Raw genomic sequence first — 27,491 nt, 5'->3', positions numbered from 1 at the left:
ATCATTTTGTGGAGAGGAAAGAGTGCATTTTGTAGCTGCTCGTGGCGGACAGCTAGAGAAGGTAGTGGGAGAGGGCCGAGGGGATGGCGAACGCATCTGTTGCCTGTGCCTAGGCGGCGATTAGGAACAGCCCGCACGCGGCCGCTGCCGCCCTGCCCCGGCGACGGCAGGCCTAATCTCTTGTCTGGGAATGGGTCTGGGATGCTAGTGGGCAGAGGTAGCACGGTGGACCGGGAGAGCGACGCAGAGGGTGGCGCTGGCGGCGTGAAAGGCGCCTTTGTGCACGATTGGGGGCGGGGGGAATAGTGCAAAATGAGAGACCTGGAGGTGGAGGGTCTCGGGTGCCGGCAGCGCTACACCGCCACTGCGCACCCCCGGGGGAATGCTCGGGTGGCGCCGGCAGGGGGCGGTGTAGCGCTGCCGGGGTCTGGGGCTGAGGTGTGTGTGCGTGGGGCGGGCGGAGGGGGGTGGGGGGCGGAGGGTCGTTGAAAATCCAGCTCGATTTGTACTTCTTTGACGGCGGTGCAAGAAAGCAGCTTAGACGTAGCCTTGGGGGTGTTGGAGGCGGGTGGCAGTGGGATTGAGGAAATTGCCTCCCCGCTCCCTCCTTTAGGTGGCGGAGAGATCGCTCTAGCTGAAAGGGCTCAGCCCCTCGCTGGGCACCGGTTGACACCCGCTCCGTAGCCGGGGAGGCAATAGAGCAATTCCCGAGGTGGAATCTCCCCCCAACAGCCCCCGGGCACTGCTGCTCCCACCTGGGGGAGGGGGCGGGCGCCGCGCTGCCCTCCCTCTGCGTCCGGGCCGCGTGGCTTGCGGCTTATTTTCCCAGCTGGCAAGCGTCGCGCTGCAGACAAGGGAATGCCTGTGGTGAGTTGTTTATTTTGTTGAAGTTTGCGGTGGGCCAGGGGAACGTGGTGGGGCGAGCGGCAGGCAGCGGCCGGGACTGTTTTGTTAAAGTCTCCTTCCACCTGTGTGGTATAAATCTGCCAGCCTCTGGGCGGCGGGGGGCCAGGGTGAGAAAGCTCCGGCGTTCCAAAAGTCGCCTTTGCGCCACTTGCAGACCTAGGACCACGTTTGATTCTCCACGCCTGGAACCGGCTAGACCTTAATTGACTCGGTCCCCATGTCCCGCATCAACGCTTCCCGCACCCGCTGCGGACAGAGCTGGCGCTCCCGAGGGCATTTAGCGCCCACGACCCGGGGACAGCTGGCCATTGAAGTTTCTCCCGGGTGTTCCTCCCGGTTCCTTGAGGGCAGTGGAGCTGGGGTTTTGATGTGAGGCGTGCCCGTGAAATGAGTGGGAACTTGCTGTGGCGGCTTCTCAGATTGCTGCGCGAAATTCTTTCAGGGGTCTCGAGGGTGCCCAGTACCACAAACTGGGATCCCGAGTCGGCTGGAGTTTCCCAGACTTGAGGCTGGGGGTAGGTAGGCGTTCGGTTCCCGGGAGAGGTCAGAGGAACCCCCGCGATGCTGGCAGTCGCGGCCGCGGCGGCGTTGCCTGGAAGAAAAGCCTAAATACATTAGCGAGCTGGTAAAGCTTTTAAGACCTTCTTAGGAGTGAGTGGCTGGCTAATGAGAGGTTAATTTTGTTTCGAAGGGAAGGCTGTGCTGGTTTCCTGAGATAAATGGACAGGAAGCGCATTACCTCCGCGCGCTGGCAAGAGGCTCCCAAATGCTTTTTGCACCTGCCGCCTTGAGCTGTGCAAGCCGCGGTGGAGCCCGCAGGGATCACCGAGGCCGGTTTTGTCCGTGCGGGTGATGAGCCCCCCGCAGGCCCCGCGCGCTCTCCCTTCGGGGCCGCGGCGCTCACTCTGTACTCTTTTCTCTCACACCCAGGTCCTGCTGGTTCCGGAGCTCGGTGGCCTCCTGATCCCGCCGAGCACCCTCCAGGAGCGGAAGGGTTAAAAATGATGTAAGTACAAACCACCAGCTTGCCGCTGGGCTCTGGGACTCCGAGCTATTTCAGCCAGCTTTGCCGACAGCTAGGACGCGGGAGCAGCGGGGAAGCCCTTACTTTTAGCATGGGTTGCACAAATCGAACCCCGGGTCTGGTTATCGGCTCCCCTGGCCCAGGCGATGTGTTAGGCAGGCACCCCCCTGCTGGGCTTCTGGAATTGGAGATGTATTAACAGAATAGCTAAGATATCACATATAGGTTCAGGAAAAGAACCCCCATTTTGTTTAGGATCCATAAATGTTTCTGGCAATCTATTTTAATTCTACCCACTTGTCCGTTCTTACGGTAGTATGCTTTGCTGTGTCCCATGAATGTCCTGTTCTGGGCTCATCTTTCCTTCCTAGAAACAAAGATGAAGGGAGAGAGTACAAGCAGCAAGTTACAGGGTGGATTTGTGAATTATAAAAGCAGTCACTTCAAGGCTTTTTTTTCTAATTAAAATGTAAAATTTCTATGTCATCGATTTTATGCTTGTGTCTCAGTTCCCTCCCAAGCTTTTTCTTTGTAGGGTCTAAAATCATTATCCTGCAGCACAGCTTGAGGTTGAGGAACAGATGCACTGTAAGCGATCATTCGCCAAGCTCTTGCTTCCCAAGCCGATTCCGGATCTCGCTAACAGTCCGAGTTTACCCCGCTGTTGAGTGTGTCAACTGACCTAATGTCTTGACACTTGAAAATAGGAACCACCTTGAGATTTAATTGTGAAAATTAGCATTTTCCTCCAGCCGCCTGAACACTTTTGCAGCAATAAAAAGTGACTTGTTAGGCTTATAAATCTGGGGCTTGTCAAATTTTACAACAGAGGAGCAATAAAGCACCTTAAAAGAGATGAAGTTTTTCCTCTTAAAAACAGTTCCGTTTCATGACACCAAGATTTGCAGTGACTCGAGGGCGCCCTCTATTGATAGGAAAATCTAGAGCACCCGTGTAATTAAGGAACAGGATATTGGGGTGGGGATGGGGGCATTCAGGGGTAGGAAGGAAAAAAATTATAGAAACTCAGGAGCGAAAAGACCCAAACCAAACTGAATATATTTATCCTTAACTCTTGGTATGTTTGAAGTATCATCAATAAGTTGGGATGTTTCTTTCATAGGGGTCGAATTAAAACTTGAATTAAGGAAACAGAAACTACATTAGCAAAATGTTTTGAAAAACATTGTAATCATATTTGATTACTTTTTAAAGACGCTTACTAATATCCCATTAATTTGATTTTATTGATTATATGCTGTAATTGCAAAAGAGTGCATCTTTGCTCTAACAGGATTTAAGTCTGTGGTACTATCTAAAAAACATATATCTCCCAAACAAAGTCATTTCTCCAGGGAATTCTGAAGCTATTATTAAGCATATTGCGAATATAAACAAGCCCTGAATTATCTCCTGGGCAAGAAAAGTATATTTATTATTTAAGTCGTCATCATAATATGTAATAAGTAAACAATGAAAAATACAGTAAAAATAGGTATCCTTCATGGGTGGGGTGGGGGACTAGCTGTTTGAACAATTCACATTGTATCTAAATGGGTAAGCTGCTATGATCAAAGGTTTGCCACCCAGTTTTCTTGGCCCATTGCAAATGTGGAATATTAATGCATCCGTGGTTGACATCGTTGGAGATTGTGAGTGATGTAGCGGGTAAAGCCGCGATTAGAATAAAAATAGATTCAAAATGGCAGCCCTGACTCAAGGTGGGCCAAGGCGGGCCAAGGTGGGCCAAGGCGGGAGTAAAGTGAAGTGGCTCCCAGCCTTGAGACACGTCTTGAGATTACATATCACTTCACACCTCTGATAACTAAATTGGACCCTATCATCAATCGCATAACTGCTTTGCTCTTCCTCCACTTAGCAGCCCCTTTCCTAGCAGGCAATTGCTTTTTTCCTCATTTTTGAACCCCTCCAATAGCAGAAGTAGGAAGTTGCCTGCCCTTAAATTAATCTAATGGAAATGTAGAAATTTGTGGAAAAGCCACTGAGTAACAACAAAGGGTCGCAAAATTGCTCTACACTGCATAAAAATTTACCGCCCTCATTAATGTAATTACACAGTAACCGAACACATTGAAGTTCGCGCAGTTTCAGACCCCTCCCCGCTATTTTAATGAAGGCAAATGTAAAAGAAATAAGAACTCCGGAGCCGGGACTTCCCAGCCCATCCGATCTGCCCCGGACCGCGGGTCACATTCTGATTTCCGACGCGGCTCTGCCTTCGTTTTACAAAGCGTCCGCAACAGGCCCGCAACGGGGCTCCGCAAATATGATTGGCTGCGAAGGGATCCGCTGCAAGGCGCCGGGTAAAAGCGACCCCTTACACCAAAGAGCTGGAACAGGATGAGGGGTGGGGTTAGTAATAATAGTAATTAAAAAAAGAAAGAAAGAAAGAAACTTGGAGGGAAGTTGAACCCGATTACAGCAATTCAAGGGAAGGCCAAAGGCTGATCCCTTTGAAATGCCGCAAGGGAGAGCTGCTGTCGTCTGTTTCTATTGGGCGCGAAGAAACAGTAAATCGCGGAAGGAGGTGGAGGGGAGAGAGGAGGTGGGAGCGGCACTGAGTGAGGCTGGGCCCGGCGCTGCAGACAGGATCCGCAGTCGGAAGCCACAGAACGCCAATTGCTCTGAGCAGGCGGGAGGAGGCGCAGGGGCGGACATTTCAGGCCCTGCGAGAGGGCCGCGGTACCCGGCGGACGCGCGCTCTCACCCAATGGGGCGAGAGGGAGGGGCGCGGTCGGGGGCGGGGGCGGCGTGGATTGGCGGGCGCCGCGCAGGGCGGGGCGGCAGTGTAGGGCCGAGATTGATTGACCGCAAGGGACGCGGCACAGAGACACCCGGGCCGCCGGCGGCTGCTCTATAGGGCTGGGCACGCACCTCTCCACGCCCGCCGAGTCCGCGCTGGCCGGGGCTGGGGCGCCCGCGCGCTCGCGGCTGGGCTCGGCACTCATTCACGGTCTTTGTGTCTTCTCTCCCGCCCCCTTCCCCCTGCTGGCCGCCGCGATGCTGCTGCGCCCCGTTGCGCTCGCCGACTTGCTCCGCCTGCGGCGCGCTCTTCGCTGTGGTGGTGGCTGCGGCCCGTCCACGACGCGGGCCTGAAGGAGGAAGAAGAGGAAGCGAGGCGAGCCCTCCGGCCCATGCAGCAGCCACGGCCCCGGACCCGCCACGGCGCCCGCGCCGCCGCCCTCGCCGGAGCCCACGAGACCTGCATGGACTGGCATGGGCTTGAGAGCAGCACCTTCCTGCGCCGCCGTCGCCGCCGCCTCCGCCGCCGCCGCCGGGGCTGAGCAGCACCCCCGCCCCCGGCTCTGCCCGCCGCCCCTGGCGCTGCTGCTGCTGCTGCTGCTCAGCCTCGGACTGCTCCACGCAGGTACGAAGCGCGCGCGGGAAAGGAGCCAGCCCCAGGTCCGAGAGCTTTGTTCCCAGACAGCCCCCGGTCCCGAGGACGCTCGCTGGGGCGGAAGGGCGGCGTGGCGCGATGGGAAAGGCCTCTTGAGCCCCTGACAGGCACCTTCGCGGTGCTCGGGGAGCGGCAACAGGCGCACCCCCGCCGAGTATACGGCGCGTCCCGGGCGCGAAAGGAGGCCTTTCCCTCCCGCCGGCCTTTGGCACGGACCGTTGATAAATCTCCCCTTCAACAGCCGCTTATCAAAGATTGAGCGAGCGGGGGTGGAGGGGGCTGCGTTCCCGAGTCGAACGTTCCGGATGGTTTATTGCTCTCTGCGTCGGTGTTTACCGAAAGTCCGGCTCAGATCAGGTTGCCGCCGCCGCCGCCTCCTCCGAGTTGAGACAAGGAGCCTTGTGCTGTTTCTCCGGAGTTGGGGGAGGGAGGGTGAGAGGGTAGCGGCGAGGCGAAGGAATCGCACCAGATGGAGAGATTTTAACCGGAGTTTGAAAACTCGGGAGTTAATCTCGAAGTAACTCAAACTTTCGAGTAGGGATTTTCTTCGTATTTGCAAAAGCTGCTTTTAAATCTGCTTTCACTCTCTTTGGCAAAGCTCGTGCATGTGGCTAGCCGCGTGTTTTCGGGTTCCTTGAGGGGTGTGGGAGAGGTTGACAGATTATGCGGCTTTCTGGAAGTCGGCACTTTTCCTATGGACACAGTAGTGTGAAATCTGTTCTTAGTGAAGTAAACCTACAGATGAGCCTTCTAGCATATGGGACCTCGTATTATTCTCTCTCTCTCTTTTTTTTTAAATCGTTCCATTGAGATCTAGGACACTCTTTGCGAATAAATGCCACCTTTTTTTTTTTTTCTTTTTAGGAATTTGCATGGAAAACATTTTAATGCCGAAATTGAAAGGAGAACTAATCTTGTAGAACAATCACAGCATTCGATAAGTTTATTTTCCTTGGCTGTCTTTTTGTCCTGTACTTATGACAGTAGTCACAACAGTTTGATCTGCAGTCCTGAACTTCCGGTGCCACACAAATGTGTGGAGTAATTTTTGTTTATTAAGTCATACCAGCCTGCGAAAAATCAGGGTGGCCTTTTAAGTAATGGGGGGAAAAGTGGCATTTGAGAAGCTTTAAGTTACTTTGCTTTTACTTCATATTGTGATGTGACAGCTGCATTTTATCACTGTCACTTTGGGGAAATAGAGACTGAATTCTTAATAAAAAGTGCAATAACAAGTTTTAGAATGATTAAAATCTTTATTTAGTGATTTTTAGGTTACTCTATTTTGGTGTTCAAAATAGAGAAATCAAATAATGTCAGCCTGCTTTCAGTTAAATAGAATTTTTTTCCTGATATGTCTAAAGGTATAGCAGTATCCGGAATGTTTTGTGTGAAAAATGTGTGTCCATAATATCAAAGTGTTGGTTTCATGAAATGAAAGTTGAAATATTAGGCAAACTGTATCACTCTTGGCTGCTTGGATATTGTTTCCTATGGTTACCATAAGGTACTATGGCAGGATTGAAATGTGGTTCTTGAAAATTTCTTTGCTGGCCCATGAAAGTCATAAGAAGTTGGTTTGAAGGTTTAGAAAATTCAGGTGCCTTCGTTCAAGAACTTGACATTTGAAACTCCTCTCAGTATGGTAATGTGTCCTCACTCAGGTATCCATTAGATTTCACCCTAAAGTTGCTTTGGTGAGTGATTTCTGTGAACAGCCTTTTGGAGTGGAGCAATTAATCTTGGGTTATAGAAAAGAGAGCACCTTTTCAGTGATTTCTTTGAAGAGCATGCTATTGAAATGCAGGGGTTGTTTCTTCTCTGAGTTGGAAGCCTATCGGAGTGCATTTTGCATAGACTACCATATGTTTTATGCCTGGGACCGTGTCATTTGCCTCAGCACCATATGTTTCTGCATTTCACTTAATTCAGCTTTAGCATATCTCGTTTCTTTTATGATAAGCTGGTGATTGTGCTGCAAACTCACATGTGCAGTCCTGGCGTCCAGGAATGCTGTTTCAGTGAGGCCTTTATGTGCGAATCTTTAGCAAGAGGTCACAGATCCTTTAGCACCTTTGTTAACTGGAATGAAAATATTATCCACCAGTCATAGATGAGCTGCGCAATAGAGAAATCTCTAACTGCAACTGTTGAATTGTACCCTGGGGGAATAAAAATAGTGCCTTTATTTACTTTTTGTTGTTGTTGTTATTTTAAGCAAACCTCTGCAGTTCTGAATGGAGACACAGTATAGGCATTATTGCTTACCCATGCATTTCATGGCTTTCTTGGCTACATCCTTGATATTGTTTTTGCTCTGGATTGCCTTGGCATTTTGACAGGAGGCTTAATTTACCGCCTGTAACAGGCCAAGTGTGCATTGTCATTATAAATTCATGAAGCCTGGATATTTCTGGGTATATGCTGCAAATTAGTCATTATACAGGAGTCTGCCTTAGGGCTGAAACTGCTGACCCAAACAGCACTTTCTCTCCAGTTCCTCTCCTCCCTCCCATCTTCTCTTTATCAAAAGGCTGTTAGAAATCATATCCAAAGCAAAAGAGCCCAAAGAGCTTTGTTGTATGTGAGATTTCTTAAGGTAATCAGCACCTGCCTGCCATGAAAAAGCAAAAGTAGGGAGTAAAAAAAAGGACTGAAAAAGGAGCTGGAATTCTGAATTTTGCTTTTCTTCCCTGCTGAATAGTTAGTTGCATCCTTACTTTTGATATTTTATGACTATTTGAAATAATTATAAGTAAATGTATGCTCGGATAGATTTTATAGACCATAAAAAGAACAAATAGGCACTGCGAGTTTAGCGGGAAGTTCTTGTGCTATCATTTATTTGTAGTCTAAGAGCTGTTCGTTCCTGAGTGATCTTGGTCCCTGTTTGTGTTTTCTTGCTTTCTGCTTGCTGAGAATCTGATTTAAAAATAAATAAATACAGCAAAGTCTTTTTCTTCAGCTGTCAAATACTGTTGTCAAGTAAGGAATTTAAGGCAAGCAGGACCTGAGGAGGAAGAAAAACAAGGGCTTGGAGGAAAGGCACCACTTTCTGGGCTTGTTATTAGCTATGTACAGTCCAACCAGGATCAGACCTTTAATAACCTTTTACCTTGGTTTTTCCATCTGTGAAATGGCTCTAGCTCCTTTTGGCTATTATTATTATTTTTAATATTCTTTTATTTTGAATGAAAAATTACTGAAAATGACTTGATCTTCTTTGAAAAGAGGAACTTAATGAATTCTGGAGCTGCTTTTGTCGACTTGTAATGAGCAAGCAAAATAGGCCAAACATGTACACATTTTTGTGATTCTCTTTTTTTACGTGTGGTTTAGTCATTGTTCTAAACTCATGGCTCAAAAATATTAAAATATTCAAATCTCTTTTACTTAAGTTAAAATGGAAATCAAATCTAGACTACACTATTTTCCCCCTTTGGTCTTTGAAACTTAAAAATGGTGGGGGAGGTGTCTTCAGAGGTTGTTGTCCCCTACCCTTTTCCTCCACCTGAAGCCTGAAACAGGGATTACAGGCTATTTAATTCACATTTAAAAACAGCTACTACTGAAAAGATTAAAATATCTCTCTAAGGTAACATTAGAGTCAGTTTAAGTCTTTATCAGATGAAGTCTTAAATCTTGATATTATCTGAAGTTTGCTGAACCCACATCTTGAAGTAATCATGTGTTTAATAAGACTCTAAAATGCTGGGGGTTTTTTTGTTTGTTTCTCATCTAGAATATGAATTGTAAGATATTTGTGACTGAAAGCAATCACAAAGTTCATTTTAGAACAGCCTCCTCATTTCTCATGTGAGAACTTGAGATTAAGAGACTTTCTTCCAGTTTGAAGACCTGTAAAGAATTTTTAAGTAACACAAATACGTGTTATGGTTTGTTTCTATAAAATTTTAAGGCTGATGGTAAAGAAAAGCATTTTTCTTTGGAGTAAGTCTATTGTTCTCTCTTTATGGGAGAGATTATTATATTAATTGAAGGCCACGACTGATACTAGTATTGGCAATTCTTGTGTTTTTGCACTCAAGACGTTTTATAAATTTTTACATGAGAAGCTAGTGGCAGGCATCATTTGTAAATTGATTTTTAAAATAGAACCGTGATACTTAGTTTTTCATTACTTCATTTTAGGTTTGCTTTTAAATCATTAAATTTGTATGACTTGTTGGATTTAGGGGGGAAATAAAGTTTATATTTACTCCAAGAATTCAGTGTCATAGCATTCTCTGGTTCTGTTTCTGGAAAATAAAAGTAGATAGTTGGGATCATCTATTTCTGCTGCATAATTTTGCTGTGCTATACATGTTTTACTCGTGATATGCTTAGGAGTCAGGATCCTAGGGTGATGGGGAAGGATATTAAGGAAGAAATCAGTACAAAGAGCTAATGAATCACTTGATTTTATTTTATTTTTTTTTAAATAGAGCATTTGTATTTTGTAGAAACCAGGAGATTTAGGTGGCAATTTGTATATAATTTGCTGATAAGCATGCCTCAGGAAGCGCAGAATAACTAGTCAGGTTTTTCTTGTTAATCTTACCCCCGTAGTCATACTAGAATTGGATAAAAATATTTTGACTATGCTATAATTTAGGATTTCCCCCCCCTTCCAAGATGTGGAGGATTTAATCATGGTTTGTATATAGTGCTTCTTGAAGCAGTTACTTTACTTATGCAGTTTTCAAAATCAAAATATCATGTCTTCAGTTTGGCCTTAGAGAAGAAGGATCTTTTTCAAAATCTTTGAGCAAATAGCAAGGTTGATAAAATATTTCATTTAGCATTCCCTTACAATTTTAACCTAAGTTCACTGAACTAAACTCTTTCACTCACAGTAGCCCACATTTTAAAGTTTTAAGTAAACTAATTGCTGCAGTTTTTTTCCCAGTCGTTTAATTTGAGACATGTTTAATTTAAGAGACATGTAGGAGCACAACGTAACACTATTTCTGAAGGCCGCCTTAAAATAGGAGTATATGAAATAGAACAAACAATTCCCAGAGGAGAATGCCATTTTCTCCTGCCATGTAGCTCAGGAAGTTATGAAGCATTTAAAAATGTTGGTCTCCTCTTTCCCACAGGTGACTGCCAACAGCCGGCCCAGTGTCGAATCCAGAAATGCACCACGGACTTTGTGTCCCTGACTTCACACCTGAACTCTGCCATTGACGGCTTTGACTCTGAGTTTTGCAAGGCCCTGCGTGCTTATGCTGGCTGTACCCAGCGAACTTCGAAAGCCTGCCGAGGCAACCTGGTATACCATTCTGCTGTCTTGGGCATCAGTGACCTCATGAGCCAGAGGAACTGTTCCAAGGACGGACCCACATCTTCTACCAACCCAGAAGTGACCCATGACCCTTGTAGCTATCACAGCCATGCAGCAGCCAGAGAACACAGGGGAGGCGACCCAGACCCTCCCAGTTACCTTTTCTGTGGCTTATTCGGAGATCCTCACCTTAGAACATTCAAGGATCACTTTCAGACATGCAAAGTGGAAGGGGCCTGGCCACTCATAGATAATAATTATCTTTCGGTTCAAGTGACAAATGTCCCCGTGGTCCCTGGATCCAGTGCTACTGCTACAAATAAGGCAAGATAACCTTTTTTTCATTTTCTCTTCTCACTTATAAACTTCCAGGTATTGATTTCTCAGGCAATGTTGTAGCATATCGCAGTAGACCTAGTTTGAAATGAGCCTTTTTTTTTCTTCTTTTTTGTCTTCTTGGAAAGCAGTGGACAGGGTCAATGAAGGATTAAATAAAAATTATTTAGTAAGGAGTTTTTCAGCAAATTCTAGGGTTTATTTTAGAATATTTGATCTATATAGTGATATGAAGTATAAGAAATAAATAGTGAAATTGAGTTCTTTAGGGAAAAAGCAGGGCTGTTTAATGAAAAAAATGTGCTCTTTTATCAGTGATGTCCTTTTTGAATTCAGGGGTGGGTGTGTGTGTGTGTGTGTGTGTGACTGACTCTTCTTGAGGAAATCCATGTTCACGTTTGTTCACGTTTATTAGACTGAAGTGCATGTTCTGAATAAAAGCTGTGAAACCCAAGGAAATAACCCATATTTTATTGGACATTTGGAGGCACTAATAAAATGTATTGTCTGTAAGCCATCTTCCCAGTGGCAGATCCCAGTGGTGGTTTAGTTACCAACCTCATGGTGGCCAAGGGAGTTAAATTGGACATTGTAGAGTAGTGATGTTTAACTCCAGGATGAACTCAGGACCTCACCTTAGAGGCTGAGGGAAAAAGCTAGCAAAATTAAGTTAAACTTACACTGCCTAGCTGTTAGTGTCATGATTCAGGGGAGGAGGTGGCGGGGGTCAGATAAAGAAACTGAGACTGTACAGAGATCCTCAAGGCCTCCTTGAGGCACCAGTGTCTTAGTGCAGGTAGGTAGAGAGGGGCTAAGAACTGGCTCCCAGTTGTCAAGTCCTTTCTGATTCCATCATTAGCAAATAAAGAAGTCATAAAGGGGTGTTCCACAATAATAGTGTTTCAGGTAACTAACTCTAATCACAGAATCCACACACAGACCATCTCATCTTGTTTAATTTCTTTTATTCATTGTATCTGTCTATAAGCTCATTTGAACTAAAGTAGTGTTGATAAAGATCAAGCTTTTCAAAATACTATGCCTGTTCTTTTGATTCCCACACTTTCCTTTGCCTCCAGACATGTGTGTTTCATATTTTTTTAAAGTGATTTTGCTAGACATTTTGTGGAAGGAATTTTATAATACCTTAGGAGATATCTGGAGACACCCTGGAGTGTCACAAACCAGAATTAGAAATCATTGCTCTGAACAAAGAAGAGTCTTACGCTGGTTTCAGACATCTTAGGGGAATGCCAAAGCGTTTACTATACTCCAGGTCCTAGTAAAAGCCCAAACTTGCCTTTTGCCTTACTAAATCCTACATCTCAAAATAAACTTTTTTCTCTGGTTTTTATATGTACACAAATAATTTTTCCTATGTGTATACCAGGATATGTATGTCAAGGTATTTAATTGTGAAGTTGCAAGACAAACCACAGCCAAATATCCATCATTACCAGGGAGTATTAGGGCATATGAAACCTGAGAAGAGACTTTTGGAAAACGTAACACTGGAGATTCCAGAAGACAGTTCCATTGGGAGTGGGAATGGAAAAAAGTTATCGCTTGATCATGCAAATACTTAAGGACTTGGAGGAGATAATCTTTGAACAAAACTATTGAGATTAATAAGTGCTGATTGCATGGGGGAAGTATTGGTTGTTTTCACAACCCTAAAGTTTTTATTTTACATGCCTTCCAATCCAGTCACGTCACTTCTGTTTGTTATTCAACCTTTCAAAATTCTTACTTTTTACTAATAACAGTAGAAAATATTTGGGGGACAGCTAGTTACCTTATAAGTATCAGTATTACATAAATTTAAACAGAAGTATTTAATATCATTTCAATTCAGTATTGGCGAATCTGTCATTTTTAGCAAATATAAATAAGGAGCATGACCGTATTCTGTCCCTCCATCTGGTAGAGAGCAAAGGTTTTTACCCATTCCAAAAAGGGGGAGAAAAGTTGTTCTTCAGCATAAATTCAAGTAGACAGTGAGAATGCTTGATCTTTACTTGCACTTTTGAAAAGTATTTCCCCACATCTGGTGACCATGCTGTTCGGTAACAAATTGCTCTCTGGCTTCATGAATGCTAAGTATTTTTTACTTCCACCTTTTTTGTAACTCTCTCCAAAGCCCCCGACGGCTTCTGGAAGGTTATAGTTGAAGGCCTGTCTCAGTGTCCTCACTGCTCCTGTGACCTGTCCTGGTAAAATCATGCAAGGCAATTGCCTTTTACCTACCCACGACCAAAATAAAATCTTTAAAGGCCCTAAGCAACAACAAAAATGATGAAAGTAAACATAAAAATAACATTAGGCAAAAATTAAGAATAAAATAAGATCTCCACAGAAGATCTGATTTTTTTCCCTTTGGTGACTATGACAATCCTTTAAAAAAAATTATTTCAAAAGATTTTGTGAGTCCCAGCTTTGCTGACATCAAGCTATTTAATAACCCGGCACTGTATTTTCCAGACACTATACCTGTGGTCAAGCAGTTTTAATGACCCATGTGCTCAATGTCCCTAGCTTGAAAGACTGGCCATAATGTAGAAGAGACTGGCCCACTGTGGTACGGAAACTGCTCTATTTAAGTGCCCGTTAATTTCACTGCCTTCAACACTGAGCTGAAGCATCGAGTGGGACCCCTAAAACAACTCCTAATCCTGGAACGTGGTCTTTCCCTGGCTTCTTGAGTAAGCTGTCTTCAAGTGTATCTTTATGAGCTTAACCTATCCCTAAGTACCCAGTTTTCCCTCATCACAAAAAGACTAAGCAAGGGGGGAAAACTAAACAGAATGGAAGAAAATGAAGTCAGAAAATGGGGCCAAGTATTAGCTAAGGCTTTTCCTTTTTCCACATGGCAAGCAGTGAGTGTAGGGCAGATAGGCCTGCAGTGCTGGATGCTGTTGCCTCATCCCCCTTGTCTGCTGTTGCTCTCCCCCCACCACACCCTTCTCCCCTGCCCTGGGAGGCATAATGCTTGTTTTCCAGTTGTTCACAGTGCGCAGATATGCTTGCTGGGGGTCCTTTGTTTTTATGTATGCCCTCCGCCAATCTGTTAGGCTCCCTACCTTCAGGGTAGTCTGGGGCAGTTGGCCACCTTGCCAGGCTGGTGTGTTGCTAAACGGGATGCCAGGGCTGTTTTTTTTCCTCTCCACCCCAGGGCACTGCAGGACTTCTGGCCCACCCACCCACACACCACCACTGAGATCCACTTCACCTGTGGGCCAGCTTCCACCTGTGGCAATGAGAGGGCCGGGATTGGAACCAGCAACATAAGCTTTAGTTTTGGGGGAGGAAGTAGCCCACGCGCTCTAGGCTACGGAGAAATAAATCCCATCATTCATCTGCTTGTGGGGATGTGCATCCTCTGTACCTCCTATTCCACATTGTCTTTACCAACCTCTCAGTCTCTACCTGTTTAATTCGTCCCATGTATCTGTGAATCTCTGAGTGGACTCAAGAAGGATTTATATATGCTATGATTACAGAGTTGATTTAGGACTAAATATTTTATGAAAGGGTTCTGCATTTTACAAATGTATTCCTAGTAACAGGTTAAAAGCACATGTGCCAAATACATTTTGAATTATTCCTTTTCCAAAAAAATTCAGGAATGCATTTATTACTCAGTTGCACACCTAAACAATGGCAATATTTTAAAAAATTATTTTTACAAGTAATTTGGATGCCTTTGGTTCACTTTTCCTTTTATTGTAATCATATCCTCTTTCATCACTCCAGCTCTCTTAGCCCATCCTTCAATCTCAGTAAGACAAAATAAAAACCGGGAGGGAAGAATATGGAGGACAAAAGGTCCTTCCTTTTACATGCATTCTGCTATAGACTTCTCTGTGCTTCATCTTTTAGTGAGACAAGGTTATTGACCTTAGGGCATTTTCAATTTGGGAAAGGGTGTGTTCTTTGAGCTTGACCACACCGGATGACTGTTGGCAAAGCGAATAGGTATCTCAGTACCTTGTGTGTCCTTGCTGCTGCCGTTTTCCTAGCTGAGGGCCACCTACTCCCTCTAGTCCCATGAGTGGTAGTCAATGCCTGCCCAAAGCCGGAGGGTTTGCATACCATACAGATAAGCTGCTTCTTTCGAAACTCCTGAAAATTTCCTCTGGTTAATGATGCTAGAGATGCAGAAAGACTTAGTTGGTCTGGTTTTTTTCTTGCCTAATGTCTTCCTCAAAATATATCACCCAAGGTTTTCCCCATGTGATACACACCATTTGCTTGTAGGTTCCTCCTGGAGCGTAAGTTAAGTCCATTTCTTCTTTCTGATGCCCTTTATTATGTAGTTACTGTTCCACAACAGCACATAGGCCTGTAAATCAGGATTCTGGATCATTCTGTGTTGGTTACAAAATCAGGGACAGATGTGTGTGTATTGCAAAGGCTTTTCAACTGCCATTTTAAGCATACCTCTGAATCAAAGTTTGGAACATTGTCCACTCTTGCCCTTAGTACATTTTTCTGTAGCCAACTTTTTGCAACCCATGTTTTTAGTGTCTTTACAGAGACTGTAAAGGTGTAAGCTGCAAAGTTTTGATGATTCTTATCTTTAAGGACTAAGAAAGATGCTCCTCCCACCCATTGGCAGATTGTGTTTGGAGTATCTGACCGCTGCTGTTGCATGCAGTGTTGTTACAGAAGGGGCATATGTATTTTTTTTGGGTAAATAGCACCCTCCCCAGCAATGACAGTGAGGTTTTTTCTTCCAGGGAGCACAAACTGTCTTGCAGATACTGTGTAACTAATCCCTAAAATCTGAGATAGCTCTTTATGTTTATTATAATTGTAACTCTTATATAGGTGATTCTTGCCATTTCTCTCCTTATCATGATTCACCTTGCTTTACAAAGGTGTTAAAAAGTTATATGACCACCATAACATATTGGGGAACAGATGGGAAAGAAGTTTGCGATTGTACCTTCCTGCTCGTTGTAATCATTTCTCTGAGAAAATTTATGATTAATTTGGTGCTGCATTTGAATGGCTGAGTATTAAAGGGCTGACTGTGTGAGAGATACAGAGTTGAAGGTAATCGCTGCCTCAAAGTCTAAGCACATCACTAAAATTGGCAGCAGATAGTGGAGAAGTGTGAGTTTTATGTATAAAACCAGTCATTTTCCATGTTTCAGTTAGAGCATTCGCACAGTATGCACAAACCGGTTCAAATTGACCTGAGTATCCAGAAGGGCAGAGAAATTGGCTGCTGAAAAGGCCTGTCCCAAGCTGTCACTAAGGCACACACCTGAGACACTGCCCCCCACTTCGCCTTTGCTTCCAGAAGTCACTGTTTTTACTCCTGGGATTTAGTCTCCTTTTCTACCTCCCACAGTCAGGGTGGCCCCTCACCTACGTCCTTAATTCCTCACCTTCATCCAGCCAAGCAGAGTGCAGAACTCTGGCTCCCGCTTTTGAAACATTGCTAGTCTTTGATTTAATACAAAAAAATATTTCTAGGATTTCTTGAAGCATTATTAGATATTCTTATGCACGCTGAGTTTTATTTACTTTAGAAACAATATTGAAACATTGAAGAATAGTTTCTAGAAGAAGAGAAAGCAGTCATAGTGCCGGGTGGTAGTGTAATTATTTGTCCTTTCCTATTTCCTGCAGAGCTCTTGTTTGTACTGGATTATAAGGTCTGAGGCCCAGGAACTATTCAAATTTGCTTCCTATCATTTCAGCAAACTGCCTGGAGGTAAAAGGACTTCTTCCAAGTATATGTGGGAAAAGAAAACAGAAAGAAGGAGAAATTATTAGCTATATGAGGTACCTATAAATGTGCAAGGTCATTTTGTAAAATGAGGTCCACCTTACTTATTCTTTTAAAATACTCTGGGTAATCAGTGTTTTACCAAGTCTTTCCAATCTCTGGAATGAAGAGACATAGAAGATGCTAGTAGAAATAGTCTGTGAACTGTTCAAAGTTAGTATCTGAGTATCATCTTAATCCCTCCACTTTAAATCTTCCTGACTGTGCCACACACTCCATCCCTGAAGTGAGAAAGTAGGGGCCTTCCGGATCCCCTATTTGTAAGTGAAATTAACCCGACAACTGCCTGAGCCAGGCAGGATTAAGTGAGGTGGGCCTTGTTGCTTTAAAACAAATCCGCACTCCTCTGTAGTTTAAAACAGATGCAAGAAGCCAAGTGCTAAGAGTTAGAACTTGTTTTTCTGTCACATTTCCAAATGTCTCCCTCTCTGCACTTCACTCACCCCTGTTTAAATTCTTTTTCAGTCAACATTTCGAGGAGGGTACGAGAAGGAAACATTGGATGGTTGGCTCTTTTTTTTGTTGGCTTCAATTAATGCTAACCAAACAGTTTCTGCCTGTACGGAATGTGGCATGTAAGAGTCACCTCCAGTGTCGAACAATAGGGAAAAATGCTTCCATACCCATTTTGTCTTTATTTGTTTTGACTGCAGTAGAACTTGCTCTTCCACTGTTTTGAATTTTGTGTTCTTGTGGGTGGGGTAACTTAAGGACTTTTTATTTTTAAGCTGCTCAACTTGTCAGTAAGCGATAACTAACAAGAATAGCTAACACATCTGAGATAACAGAATTTAATTGGACAGCCTTGCAATGAAAACACGGTGCTGTTCGGTCTAGAAAGAACTTGAGATGAAACTGGTTCTGTGCAGAGAGAAGTTCTTTATGCTCCAGTTAACTGGTTATTTTAAGACTTGGAGCCAAAAGAACATTTGGCTAATTCTGTTGGGGTTCTTTCATGTTGGAACATATTATGTATACTGTGGGTAGAATTGATATGACAGCACTTAAATACTAAATTCTCATCTGCTCTGCATGTGTTTCTGAAACAGAGTCAGGGTTTAATCTGCCCGTTTGAAGGTGCTTGTGTGTACTTGTGTGTATACATACACGTTATCACACTTGAATGATATATATTGTCCCCTCTCCCTGCCCAAGGAAATGAAAACAGAAGGGTATTGTTTCATAGCCTTCCAGTTAACTGGCTTCTGGAGTCTATGGCCACTGCTTCTCACTGCTTCCTTCTTGATTTCTCAAGGGCTTTTTTTTGAATAAAGGCCTGGGGACTTGAAACTGAACCTAGAGGTGGCTGAGTGTGAATGTTTTGTGAGGACATCCAGGCCTTTTTACTTTTTTGCTCACCTCCCAGAGCTGAAAAATGATCAAAGCGGCTGTGATTTCCTAATCTCCTTGGGCTTTGGGAACACCTGTGCTGAATGGTAGGCCAGGGCATGTGGAGGTCCCTACCCGGGCCTCTGGGCTGCTGCCCTGCCCCCACCCCCTTTGGGAGGAGATGCCTGAAGGCAAGACCTGCTGGGGCAGATTCCTGCCCCTAGAGTTACTGACTGCCTCTGGGCCTGGCTCTCACCTTTCAAAATATTTGTAGCCGTGTTTTGGAGCACAGTGGCAGCCTAGGCGTGTAATACTGTCCACACATGCCTGTCTGCACAACTGCAAGCACAGCGAGTGCCTGTATCCGCTGGCCGCCTGGTAATGCAGAGTCTGAGCACAGCAGACACGCTGGTGGAAAAGTTCCTCGCTGAGTGTGCCGAGGGCCGAGACCGGAAGGCCCTAAGGCCCTTCCTTCCCCCTCTCACTCAGCGTAGAGGTCTCCACTGGGACGCTGGCCCATTTCCCTGTCTCTGAGCCTATTCCTGCCTCCAGCCTTCCTTGCTTTAAGTGTACAGGAATTACTCTTTGGAATTTGGTATTTTGTGCCTGTTAGCTTTTCACCCCCGGGCCTGCTTCCTTTCCACTCGCATCTGCCTTTTCCAGCCACTGAGCTTAAGGCTTCTTCCCTGGACCACCCTCGCAGCCTTAAACTGGGGGCATCCTCCTCTTCCTTGTTTGGTTTCTTTCTCCAGCGGCTGCCAACTACCTACTCCTCCAGCAGCCAAGGCAGCCCTGCCCCTGCATGGATCACCTGGGGCAACACTGGCAAGTAGTATTTGCTCATCTGTTTTTTCTGGGATCCTGTAAGTGCTCCTAATACAGAGCTCTGTGGAAACTCAAGGGCAGAGAAATCTATTTTGATCTCTTTTTTGAAGGTATTAGATTCTTAGTCTCATTCTGATCCTGAAAGAAGTGTATAGTAAGGTTTTTAATCTGCTACCCACCTCTTTTTTTAATTCCTATTTTATTTTTATTGGCCATTTTTAGAAGATTTGCATCACTCCAGAAAAAGAAATAAAAAGAAAAAAGTCATACTCCCATACCCTTACACCTCCCTCTCACTGACCACTAGTATTTCCATCTACCCAATTTATTTTACCCCTCACCCTCCCCCCATTATTTTTTTGTTCTTTTACTCATATTTTTTACTCATCTGTCTATACCCTGGATAAAAAAGGAGCATCAGACACAAGATTTGCATAATCACTGGTCACATTGTAAAAGTTATTATCCTTATACAATCGTCTTCAAGAATCAGGGCTACTGGAACACAGCTCTACAGTTTCGGGGCTGCCTTCCTCTTAAAAGCATGCATTGTTACTCTTAGTACCTTGCCCTAGCCCAATAAAACTATTTAACGAATAACTTGTGGATCTTGAATGGACCTTCCAATAGGTAGATATTAATATATAGGCTGAAGAGTGATTGTAAAATCACATTCCAGTTTATTGAGCTCACAGGTTCCTAGCAGGTTCTTCTTCCTTAGTTTTTCAGGAAAATTATCCATGACATCACGTATTTGCCAACTCAGCATCTTCTCTTAAATATCCTGCATGTAAACACACTCCAGAGATTTACATGAAATTGTTCAGACAGAAAGTTATTCTAGATGAATATGCTTCTTTTTCTGTCCACAAAAGGAAGAGGCACAGAGTTCTCCCCCAGTTGAATGGAACCAAAGAACAGTAGCTCTGCTTCAGCCAAAAAACACACTTCAGGGTTGCCCTGGAAGGTAGGGGGTACTTGAGACCAGACACTCCATGAAGGTGCCTTCACAGACCTCTACTTCTTTTTGTTGTTTCAGAGTTTCCTAAGGCTCTGCCTTCTCAACAGTCAGAGAAAAGGACTCTCAGAACTTAAATATTGCTTTGTTTTGTTTTTTTAAGGCTGTCGAGCCATGTGCTCTTGTTGGAATGGTCTAGTGTACTGATTGTAGAGGCTGTGTGCCACTTAAGTGTGTAAGAGTAAAAGGGACCCATGGGCACAGTGTTCTCTTTTTCTTAGAGTTTCCAACTTTTTTTAACTTTATAGTTGCACCCAGAGGATATGATGTAGACACATCAGCTAATTATATGAACTAAGATTCATTTTAGTTTTCCTTGTCAGCAGAATTTTAACCAGGTACAAATACAAATTATGTTCCAAAGTAATTTATCTGGCTATTTCAGTTTAATTTCCTAGGCCATCTTAAGCTAAGAAATGTTGAGTTCCTTGATCTAAAGGCCAGTGTTGATATTTAAGGATTCCAGTAAGGTCCTGCCCTGGCAGTGCCAAATGTCCTATGCAAACACCGATAAATGTTTCCTCCAAAATACAATAGCACACATAGTTAAGTGCACAGCCTTTGGGGAATGTTCATGCTTTAAAACCTGTGCTCAGCACTTTGCAAGACTCTGGTACCTTGGGAAGAACTCTCTCTCTCACACTGGGTTGGGATTCCTTTTTGGCTACCTTGTTTGCATTTAATATATTTTCTTTCTTTTATTCCTGGTGTAAAGGAGAGGCACGTGCCTCATAGATTTGATATTTCCTAGCAAACCTTAAGTCCTTGATGCCTTTCAGGTGTGGAGAGGTTGATTTGTAGCTGCTGTCTTTCTCTTCCTAATAGACCTTGTTTGTGGGAGGGAAAGATCACAGGGAGTGAAGCATTAAAAATGAATGAGGAGAACTGGAATAGTTTGTCTAAGGTGGAGGCTGAGAAGGACTGGGTGGGGGAGGTTTAACAAAAAGCATTGATGTTTTAAATGCACAGAAATGCCATCCATCAATAATAAATGGTGTGGCATAGAACAGATGTGCCAAATTGAGTTATTACAGCATGCAGCTCAGTTCATTGGGGGTGGGGAGCAAGCTACATAGCTGGTGTTTTAACATTATCTGTTTGGAGAGCTTTCCAAACAGTTTTGAAAATCTGTTCCTATGCTCTGATAGCTGCCAGTTGGATTTTCCAAAATTTTAGATTTTGTAGGAGACCCAGGTTCAATTCCCGGTGCCTGCCAATGAAAAAAAAATCCAATTAAATTTCATATGTGTTATTAAGAAGAGTTATTAGGAATGAATAAGTTTTGTTTGTCCAAAGAGGGAGACAAAATCTGAACATAGATTTCTGGCCCTTGGTGGCCTGAGTGCTTGCTTTTTTAAGTGCTGGCATTGTGATTATTAGGAGGAATGCAACTGCATTACAAAACTTAATCATGTGGATGTGTTGCCCTGCATTTACAATTGATCATATTTCTAGGTGCCTGTTCAGTATGTACTTAAACGATGGAGGGCCACTCAGGAACCCCTGCTTGTGTTTTGAGATTGATTCAGTATCTTCAGCATTTTCATTCAGGGGGTAATTCTTGTGAGATAATCTTGTCCAATAGGAAAACAACTAGAGAAATACTGGCTTCAGTGTCTCAGAGAAAAAGCCATCCTTAGGAAATTGGGAAAACAGACAAAAATCTGTTCAGTTAGTGGAAATTTTTTGTTGGTATAGATACTAGTGCAGAAATCAAACTTTAAGTTTTACTTTAGCTTCTAGATGTGTGGGAGTTTACTGTTAAATGTCACAGGCACAGCATAGGACAATAATGTGTGAGGTGTTTGAAATGACTCCTGATTTCCTGAATTAGAATTTGTGTGCATAATGAAAAAACAGAGACTTAGTGAGACAAATGGAACTATTCCACTCATGTTATTGACCCTTGCTCGCTTTTTTGGATACTTATTTGGAATCGGGTATCTCTGCTTTGTTTTCCCAGCCAAACTAATTCTTCTTTGTTTTCTTAAGGTAAGCAAAAAAGTACTTAGCTCTTGCAAATAATGCTAAGTTGGTTTAAATTTGAGATTTGTTAGACTAGAAAGGAATTACTTAGCTGTTGTAGAAGAGCTTGTTTAACTTTGAGTGTGAATGTAGTTGAAAATGAAGATAGCAATTATATGAAAAGTCAGTTACTAACTGTTATTTTAACTATCGGTACTGTTAACTTCCAGCTTTTTCAGGTACGGAATTTACTGGAATTAATCTTTTCATCTCCAAAGGATCCCTTGCCTTAAAAAAGTTCTTGTCAAAATGACTTTAGAGCCACCAAATAAATCTATTTTATAGTCCCCATTAGATAGCTACCTCAAAACCCCATTCATTCTGGAAGGTCCAGTGGTTGGATGCACAACAAATTTCCTGAAATCATCTCTGGTACACCTCCTTTGGGTTATTAAAAAGGTGTTGAAATGTGAGAAGGCTGGTAGTGAAATTAAATTGTGGCTCAAGGTAATTAGGGAGGGAGAAACCCCAGCATTTTCATAGTGTATTGTCTGGCTTTTGGTTGCAGCTGCAAACAACGGATATGAATTTAACCAGTTGCTACAGGGCAGCTGGTTCAGATCTGGCTTTATAACTGGCTGAAATAAAATGAAATGGCTGGAAAATTCCAGTCAAGTAACACCAGTGGGAACATGTGGAATTAAATGGTGTGAGCAAATGCTGGCCGAGTTGGGGAAAAAAAACTTCAGCATAAAGTTCAGGGTGGCGTTGAGGACTCAGAGAAAGAGTGTGGGGGTGGGGGGCTCATTTTCTGGCCTTTTTAACAAGGGTCTATTGTTTTTGATTAGTTCCCTTGCAAGAGGTGGAAGGTTTCCTCCATCCAGAGTAATTCATGGAGTGTTTGACTTGTCTGCCTTCCTCCTTGACTGGTCACCTTATCCTTTTCTTTAAAAAAAAAAAAAAAAGAGGGAAGAAAGAACTAAACTGTTAAACTCAGTTGTTGAAAATAACACCAATCTCAAAATATTACCATTTTCCTTTTGGGACACATTTCCCACCTTGTGTCACATACAAGCCCCTGACTCTTCATTCTCATCTTCCTTCTGCCACCTGTACCAGAAGTATATTGGCCACGCTGGAGGCAAAAATGTACTAGGGTTCAGATTTTTTAATAACTGTTCTAATTAAAAGATTCTGTGGGAAAGAAAATGCGTTCACTAAAGGGAGAATTTTGTGTTAGCGACAGGTTTTTTTTTTCCTTCGTGAAGTGTCTGCTTGTTAATTTAGAGAACTGAGAGTTGAGTGGGAAAAGATTTCTGAGTTAAAAGGTCGTGGTGCCTTTTGGGGAAAACATGTGCTGTAAGTAGGTTTAGGGTATTTATCCCCTGCCAGTGCTTGGGAGCTCTATTTGCCAAGTGATTTCTCTAGCACAGGGATTAGCCAGTGTTGTGAAATAGTTGATTGAGGGACACGCAGAACTCTTTCCTGAGTCACACGAGTGGTGGCTGTTGAATGAGATGCCCACTACTCAACCCTCAACTGCTCTGAGATTGTATCTTAAGTTTGTAATGATAAGTCATGGGATGTGGGTTTTCTAGTCCAATGAAGAATCTTTTTTAGAAAGCAAAGTTCTGGTAGCTTCCCTGTTAACCAAACCCCTTAAAGGTTCAGCATCACTCAGAAAGGAATCTTTTCATCTCAGCTGCACCACAGCTCATCTGTTTTTAGAAAGAAACTAAGTATAAATTATCCGTAAAAATTGTCTTTCCAGCAACAGTACTGTCTCTGTCTTAAGAAAGTAAAGGAAAAATAGTTTTAATACACATCCCCTTGTTTGTGTTTAATGTTAATTCCAAATACTTTTTGTTTTCCCTAAAAGTGACCTCACTCATTTGGGAGGCAGGAGCAAATGTACTGAGTCTGTAGAGTCCTTAAGCCATCCTTCTCCAAACTGCAGGGCAGCTCTTGCCACAGAGTGCTGCACCATTGCGTTTCCCTTCCCGTCGTGTTAACCTTTGGTACGTGTCCCTTCCCGCAGATCACCATCATCTTCAAGGCCCACCCTGAGTGCACAGATCAGAAAGTATACCAAGCTGTGACCGATGACCTGCCGGCCGCCTTTGTGGATGGCACCACCAGCGGCGGCGAGGGCGAGACCAAGAGCCTCCGCATCGTGGAAAGGGAGAGTGGCCGCTACGTGGAGATGCATGCCCGCTACATTGGGACCACGGTGTTTGTGCGGCAGCTGGGCCGCTACCTGACCCTCGCCATCCGTATGCCCGAAGACCTGGCCATGTCCTACGAGGAAAGCCAGGACCTGCAGCTGTGTGTGAACGGCTGCCCCCTGAGTGAACGCATCGACGAAGGGCAGGGCCAGGTGTCTGCCATCCTGGGGCACACCCTGCCACGCACCTCCTTGGCACAGGCGTGGCCCGGCTACACACTGGAGACCGCCAACACCCGGTGCCACGAGAAGATGCCCGTGAAGGACATCTATTTCCAGTCCTGCGTCTTCGACCTGCTCACCACCGGTGATGCCAACTTTACCGCCGCAGCCCACAGTGCCTTGGAAGACGTGGAGGCGCTGCACCCCAGGAAAGAACGCTGGCACATTTTCCCCAGCAGCGGTGGGGCGATGCCCCATGGCGGCAGCGGCTTGGCTGTCAGTCTGGGACTCACGTGCTTGATCCTTCTTGTGTTTTTGTAGGGGTTGTCTTTGGTTTTGCTTTTTATTTTTTGTCTATAACAAAAAATTTTAAGATATATATTGTCATAATATATTGAGTCAAAGATAAGAGTATATATGTATATACCATGTATATGACAGGATGTTTGTCCTGGGATACCCACCAGACTGTACATATTTGTGTTTGGCTGTTTTCACATATGTTGAATGTCGTGTTCTTTGATTGCATTGGTTTTGTTTTGCAGTTTTGTGAAATGTTTTATAATGTCCCTGCATGGGGACCTGTTAGAAAGCACTTTATTTTTTATATATTAAATATTTATGTATGTACCTGGTTAGTATGTATAGTACATATGCACAGACACCATACACAGCGTTCCTTTTGATGATGACCAGTGATGTTGTTTGTTGCTATCCTCAGCTGTTCCCTCCTGCCCTTTCCCATGGCTACTGATTTGCTGCGGGGTGCAGTTTTCACTTGCTCTCTCCTGGTGAAGCTGCTCATTCTTTGAGCTGTGCCCTTGCCCCTTCTTCTGCCCTCACTCAGTTTGGAAGGAGAGACAGGTAACTCCTCGCTCACAGGTGCTTTTGACTCTGTTAAACACCGATCTTTAGGAAGGCTTTGCCCTCCGTTTAATAGCTGTCACTTTTTAAGGAGGTGGGGGAGTATTACCACAGTTCTTATTAATTAGGATTGTTCTGTTTGAGCAGTGACGGGGTATTAGTTTGAAACTGCCATTTTTGTAGGTCAAGGTGATGGCAATTTCATTTATAAATGCCAGGTGATGTGCTACCTACCCCCCAGTAGCTCTCACACATTTTCTCATCCCATGCCCCTCCCTGTTTATATTGTAGTTTTTTTTCCATTTTTCAGTCCTATCCTGCATTAAACAAACACCATATGAAAACATGAATTTAGCAGTACTCGCACCTTGCTTTCTTTTTGTCTCAAAGATTTGTACAAGCCCACATTCTTAACGTTCTTTCCTGTGGGTCTTTGGGTCTGGAAACACATGCTTCCCCTCCTTTCCAGCACCGGACCTCATTTGGAGTGCAAGTACAGAGGTTTGTTAGATTCTTTGTCTAATGAAGGGTCCCAGATGCCATCGCAAGGTTTTCCATTCATCCTTCCCTCCACACCATGGACTTCATCACAACCCTTGACACTTGGTGTGCAAGACTGGAATGCAGTAGAGCATAAATGACAGAAAAACTTCCTTAACCCAAGTTTGTGGCCAACTCTGGATGCTGGTTAATCCAGACATTCGCATCAACTGGTGTTGCTTCTGCCCATGTGTTCTCTGTTTTAATTGGATACTGTCCCTCAACACCTGTGGGTGAACATTATTTTGTCAGTTGCCCATGGAACTTGGTGATATCCCTATAAAGTAAAATGATTTCTGTCTCCTTGTATCTTCCATTCCAATGCAAGCACCCCTTTGCAAAAGGAAAATAAAAGGCTGGAACAGTCGTTGAGAAAGTTAACGCCAGGATAGATAGGTTTAGATTGTTATATCTAAAATGTAAATGTTAGTTCCGGGAAGAAGTGGTACAATTTGTACTTTAATAGTTCAAATTTACTTAAGAGCAAGCAAAAGATGTTCAAATACCATAGTAATTTAGGTCGAGTTGATGTTTACTTTTAGTTAGCCGTTATCTTGCCCTTTCCTACTGATGTGCGACACTACCAGAGACCAGACTTGTAGTAAAATAAAAGAGGATGTCATTTTGTGAAGTTCTATTTCTTTGTGAACTGGTGTGTCATGTAGTCAACAGCATCGAGTTGGGGGTCAATTTATAGGTGACAACCCTCTTTTAGCTTCTAGTGTGAGAGAATAATCTTGGTCAGTCTGGAAAAATAATAGAGGCATCTCACTTCTTACCCTAAATGGAGATTTTACTACAGTGAGTTGTAACCTAAACTTGTCCTTTTATAGGTGAGCTGGGAGCCTTCCTGCCGCAACTCTGAACCATGGTTTTCTGCTTACCTCTAAGTCTTGTGCCAGGTTCAGAAGCTGTAGTTAGCCAGTAGTTGTTTTGTAATTGAGTAGAATGATGGAGGAAAAATATTTAGGATACTTCTCACCACTATTTTTGTGCAAATAATATAAAAATGAAGTAAAAACAATAGTAGGAATTTCTACAGTGTTTGAGTTTAAAGTGCATATGATTAATATATCTGTCCTTTTCAGGGAAAGCAGAAGAACCACGTCTACTAACAGTTGGAAAAATTGGATTTTTTTTTTCTTTTTTGCCAGTTTATCTTTTACCTGGAAGCTTGAAAGCATCCGTCATCAGTAGTTTTAGTACCAGTGTATTTAGCTATTTTCCCATCATAATCGGTGTCTCTGTACAGCATTCACAGTCTCCATGGATAATATTCAGAAATAAGGATTTCCTTAAGTCTATTATCTCCTTCTTTTCTAGAATTTTTAGAGAGAGTGCTACTTGTACATGTTGGTTCTTGAAATCCTGAGCCAGAAGAGTTGGGGTCATACAAACATGTGGATAGGCTTATAGTTGTTTAAAGGTCTCCTGGGGGAGCTTCAGACTTGGAGGAAAACACTGGTGTTCACAGATGCTCCACATGGCTGTCTAAAAGACTCAAAGTTTTTCTTCCTTTTCTTCTCTGCTACGCTTGGAAGCCCCCACAGTGTCAAGGCTTTAGAAAGAAACCTTTTTGATGTGGTTCATAGGTATATGAATAAGTGTCTGTGTAAAACAGTGAGTGTGCAGTGTATAAATACTTTAAATTATTATGCTAGAAAAATAAAGTTACATACCCATGCTGTGGAATGTTTGTTCTGTGACTGTAGTGACACCTGCTGGAAGAGCTGAGAAACAGCTGCAGAGGAGGGGTTGGGGTGTGTGTGTGTAAAAGCTCCCTATCATATGGA

The 27,491-nt window shown here is 43.7% G+C and overlaps 1 protein-coding gene across 4 annotated transcripts; it reads left to right on the top strand.

Annotated features, from left to right (window-relative positions):
- On the top strand, positions 1–27,383 carry RGMB (repulsive guidance molecule BMP co-receptor b). Of its 4 annotated transcripts, XM_077139079.1 has the most exons (6): positions 25–61; positions 614–867; positions 1,837–1,912; positions 5,050–5,318; positions 10,451–10,959; positions 23,947–27,383. In XM_077139079.1, exons 3-6 carry the CDS (start codon positions 1,908–1,910, stop codon positions 24,613–24,615), a joined length of 1,452 nt encoding a protein of 483 aa, XP_076995194.1. In that variant the 5' UTR covers positions 25–61; positions 614–867; positions 1,837–1,907; the 3' UTR covers positions 24,616–27,383. The 4 variants fall into 4 exon arrangements, with proteins under 4 accessions (XP_076995192.1, XP_076995194.1, XP_076995193.1 ...); XM_077139077.1 differs by lacking the exon at positions 614–867 and having other exon boundaries at positions 1–61; XM_077139078.1 differs by lacking the exon at positions 25–61 and having other exon boundaries at positions 471–867.
- Positions 27,384–27,491: the final 108 nt, after the last annotated feature.

This window comes from Tamandua tetradactyla, chromosome 21, assembly GCF_023851605.1.
Source record: "Tamandua tetradactyla isolate mTamTet1 chromosome 21, mTamTet1.pri, whole genome shotgun sequence".
NCBI classification, from domain to species: domain Eukaryota; kingdom Metazoa; phylum Chordata; class Mammalia; order Pilosa; family Myrmecophagidae; genus Tamandua; species Tamandua tetradactyla.
Note: the sequence above shows the minus strand (reverse complement) of the source record. Positions and strands in the feature narration are given on the sequence as shown.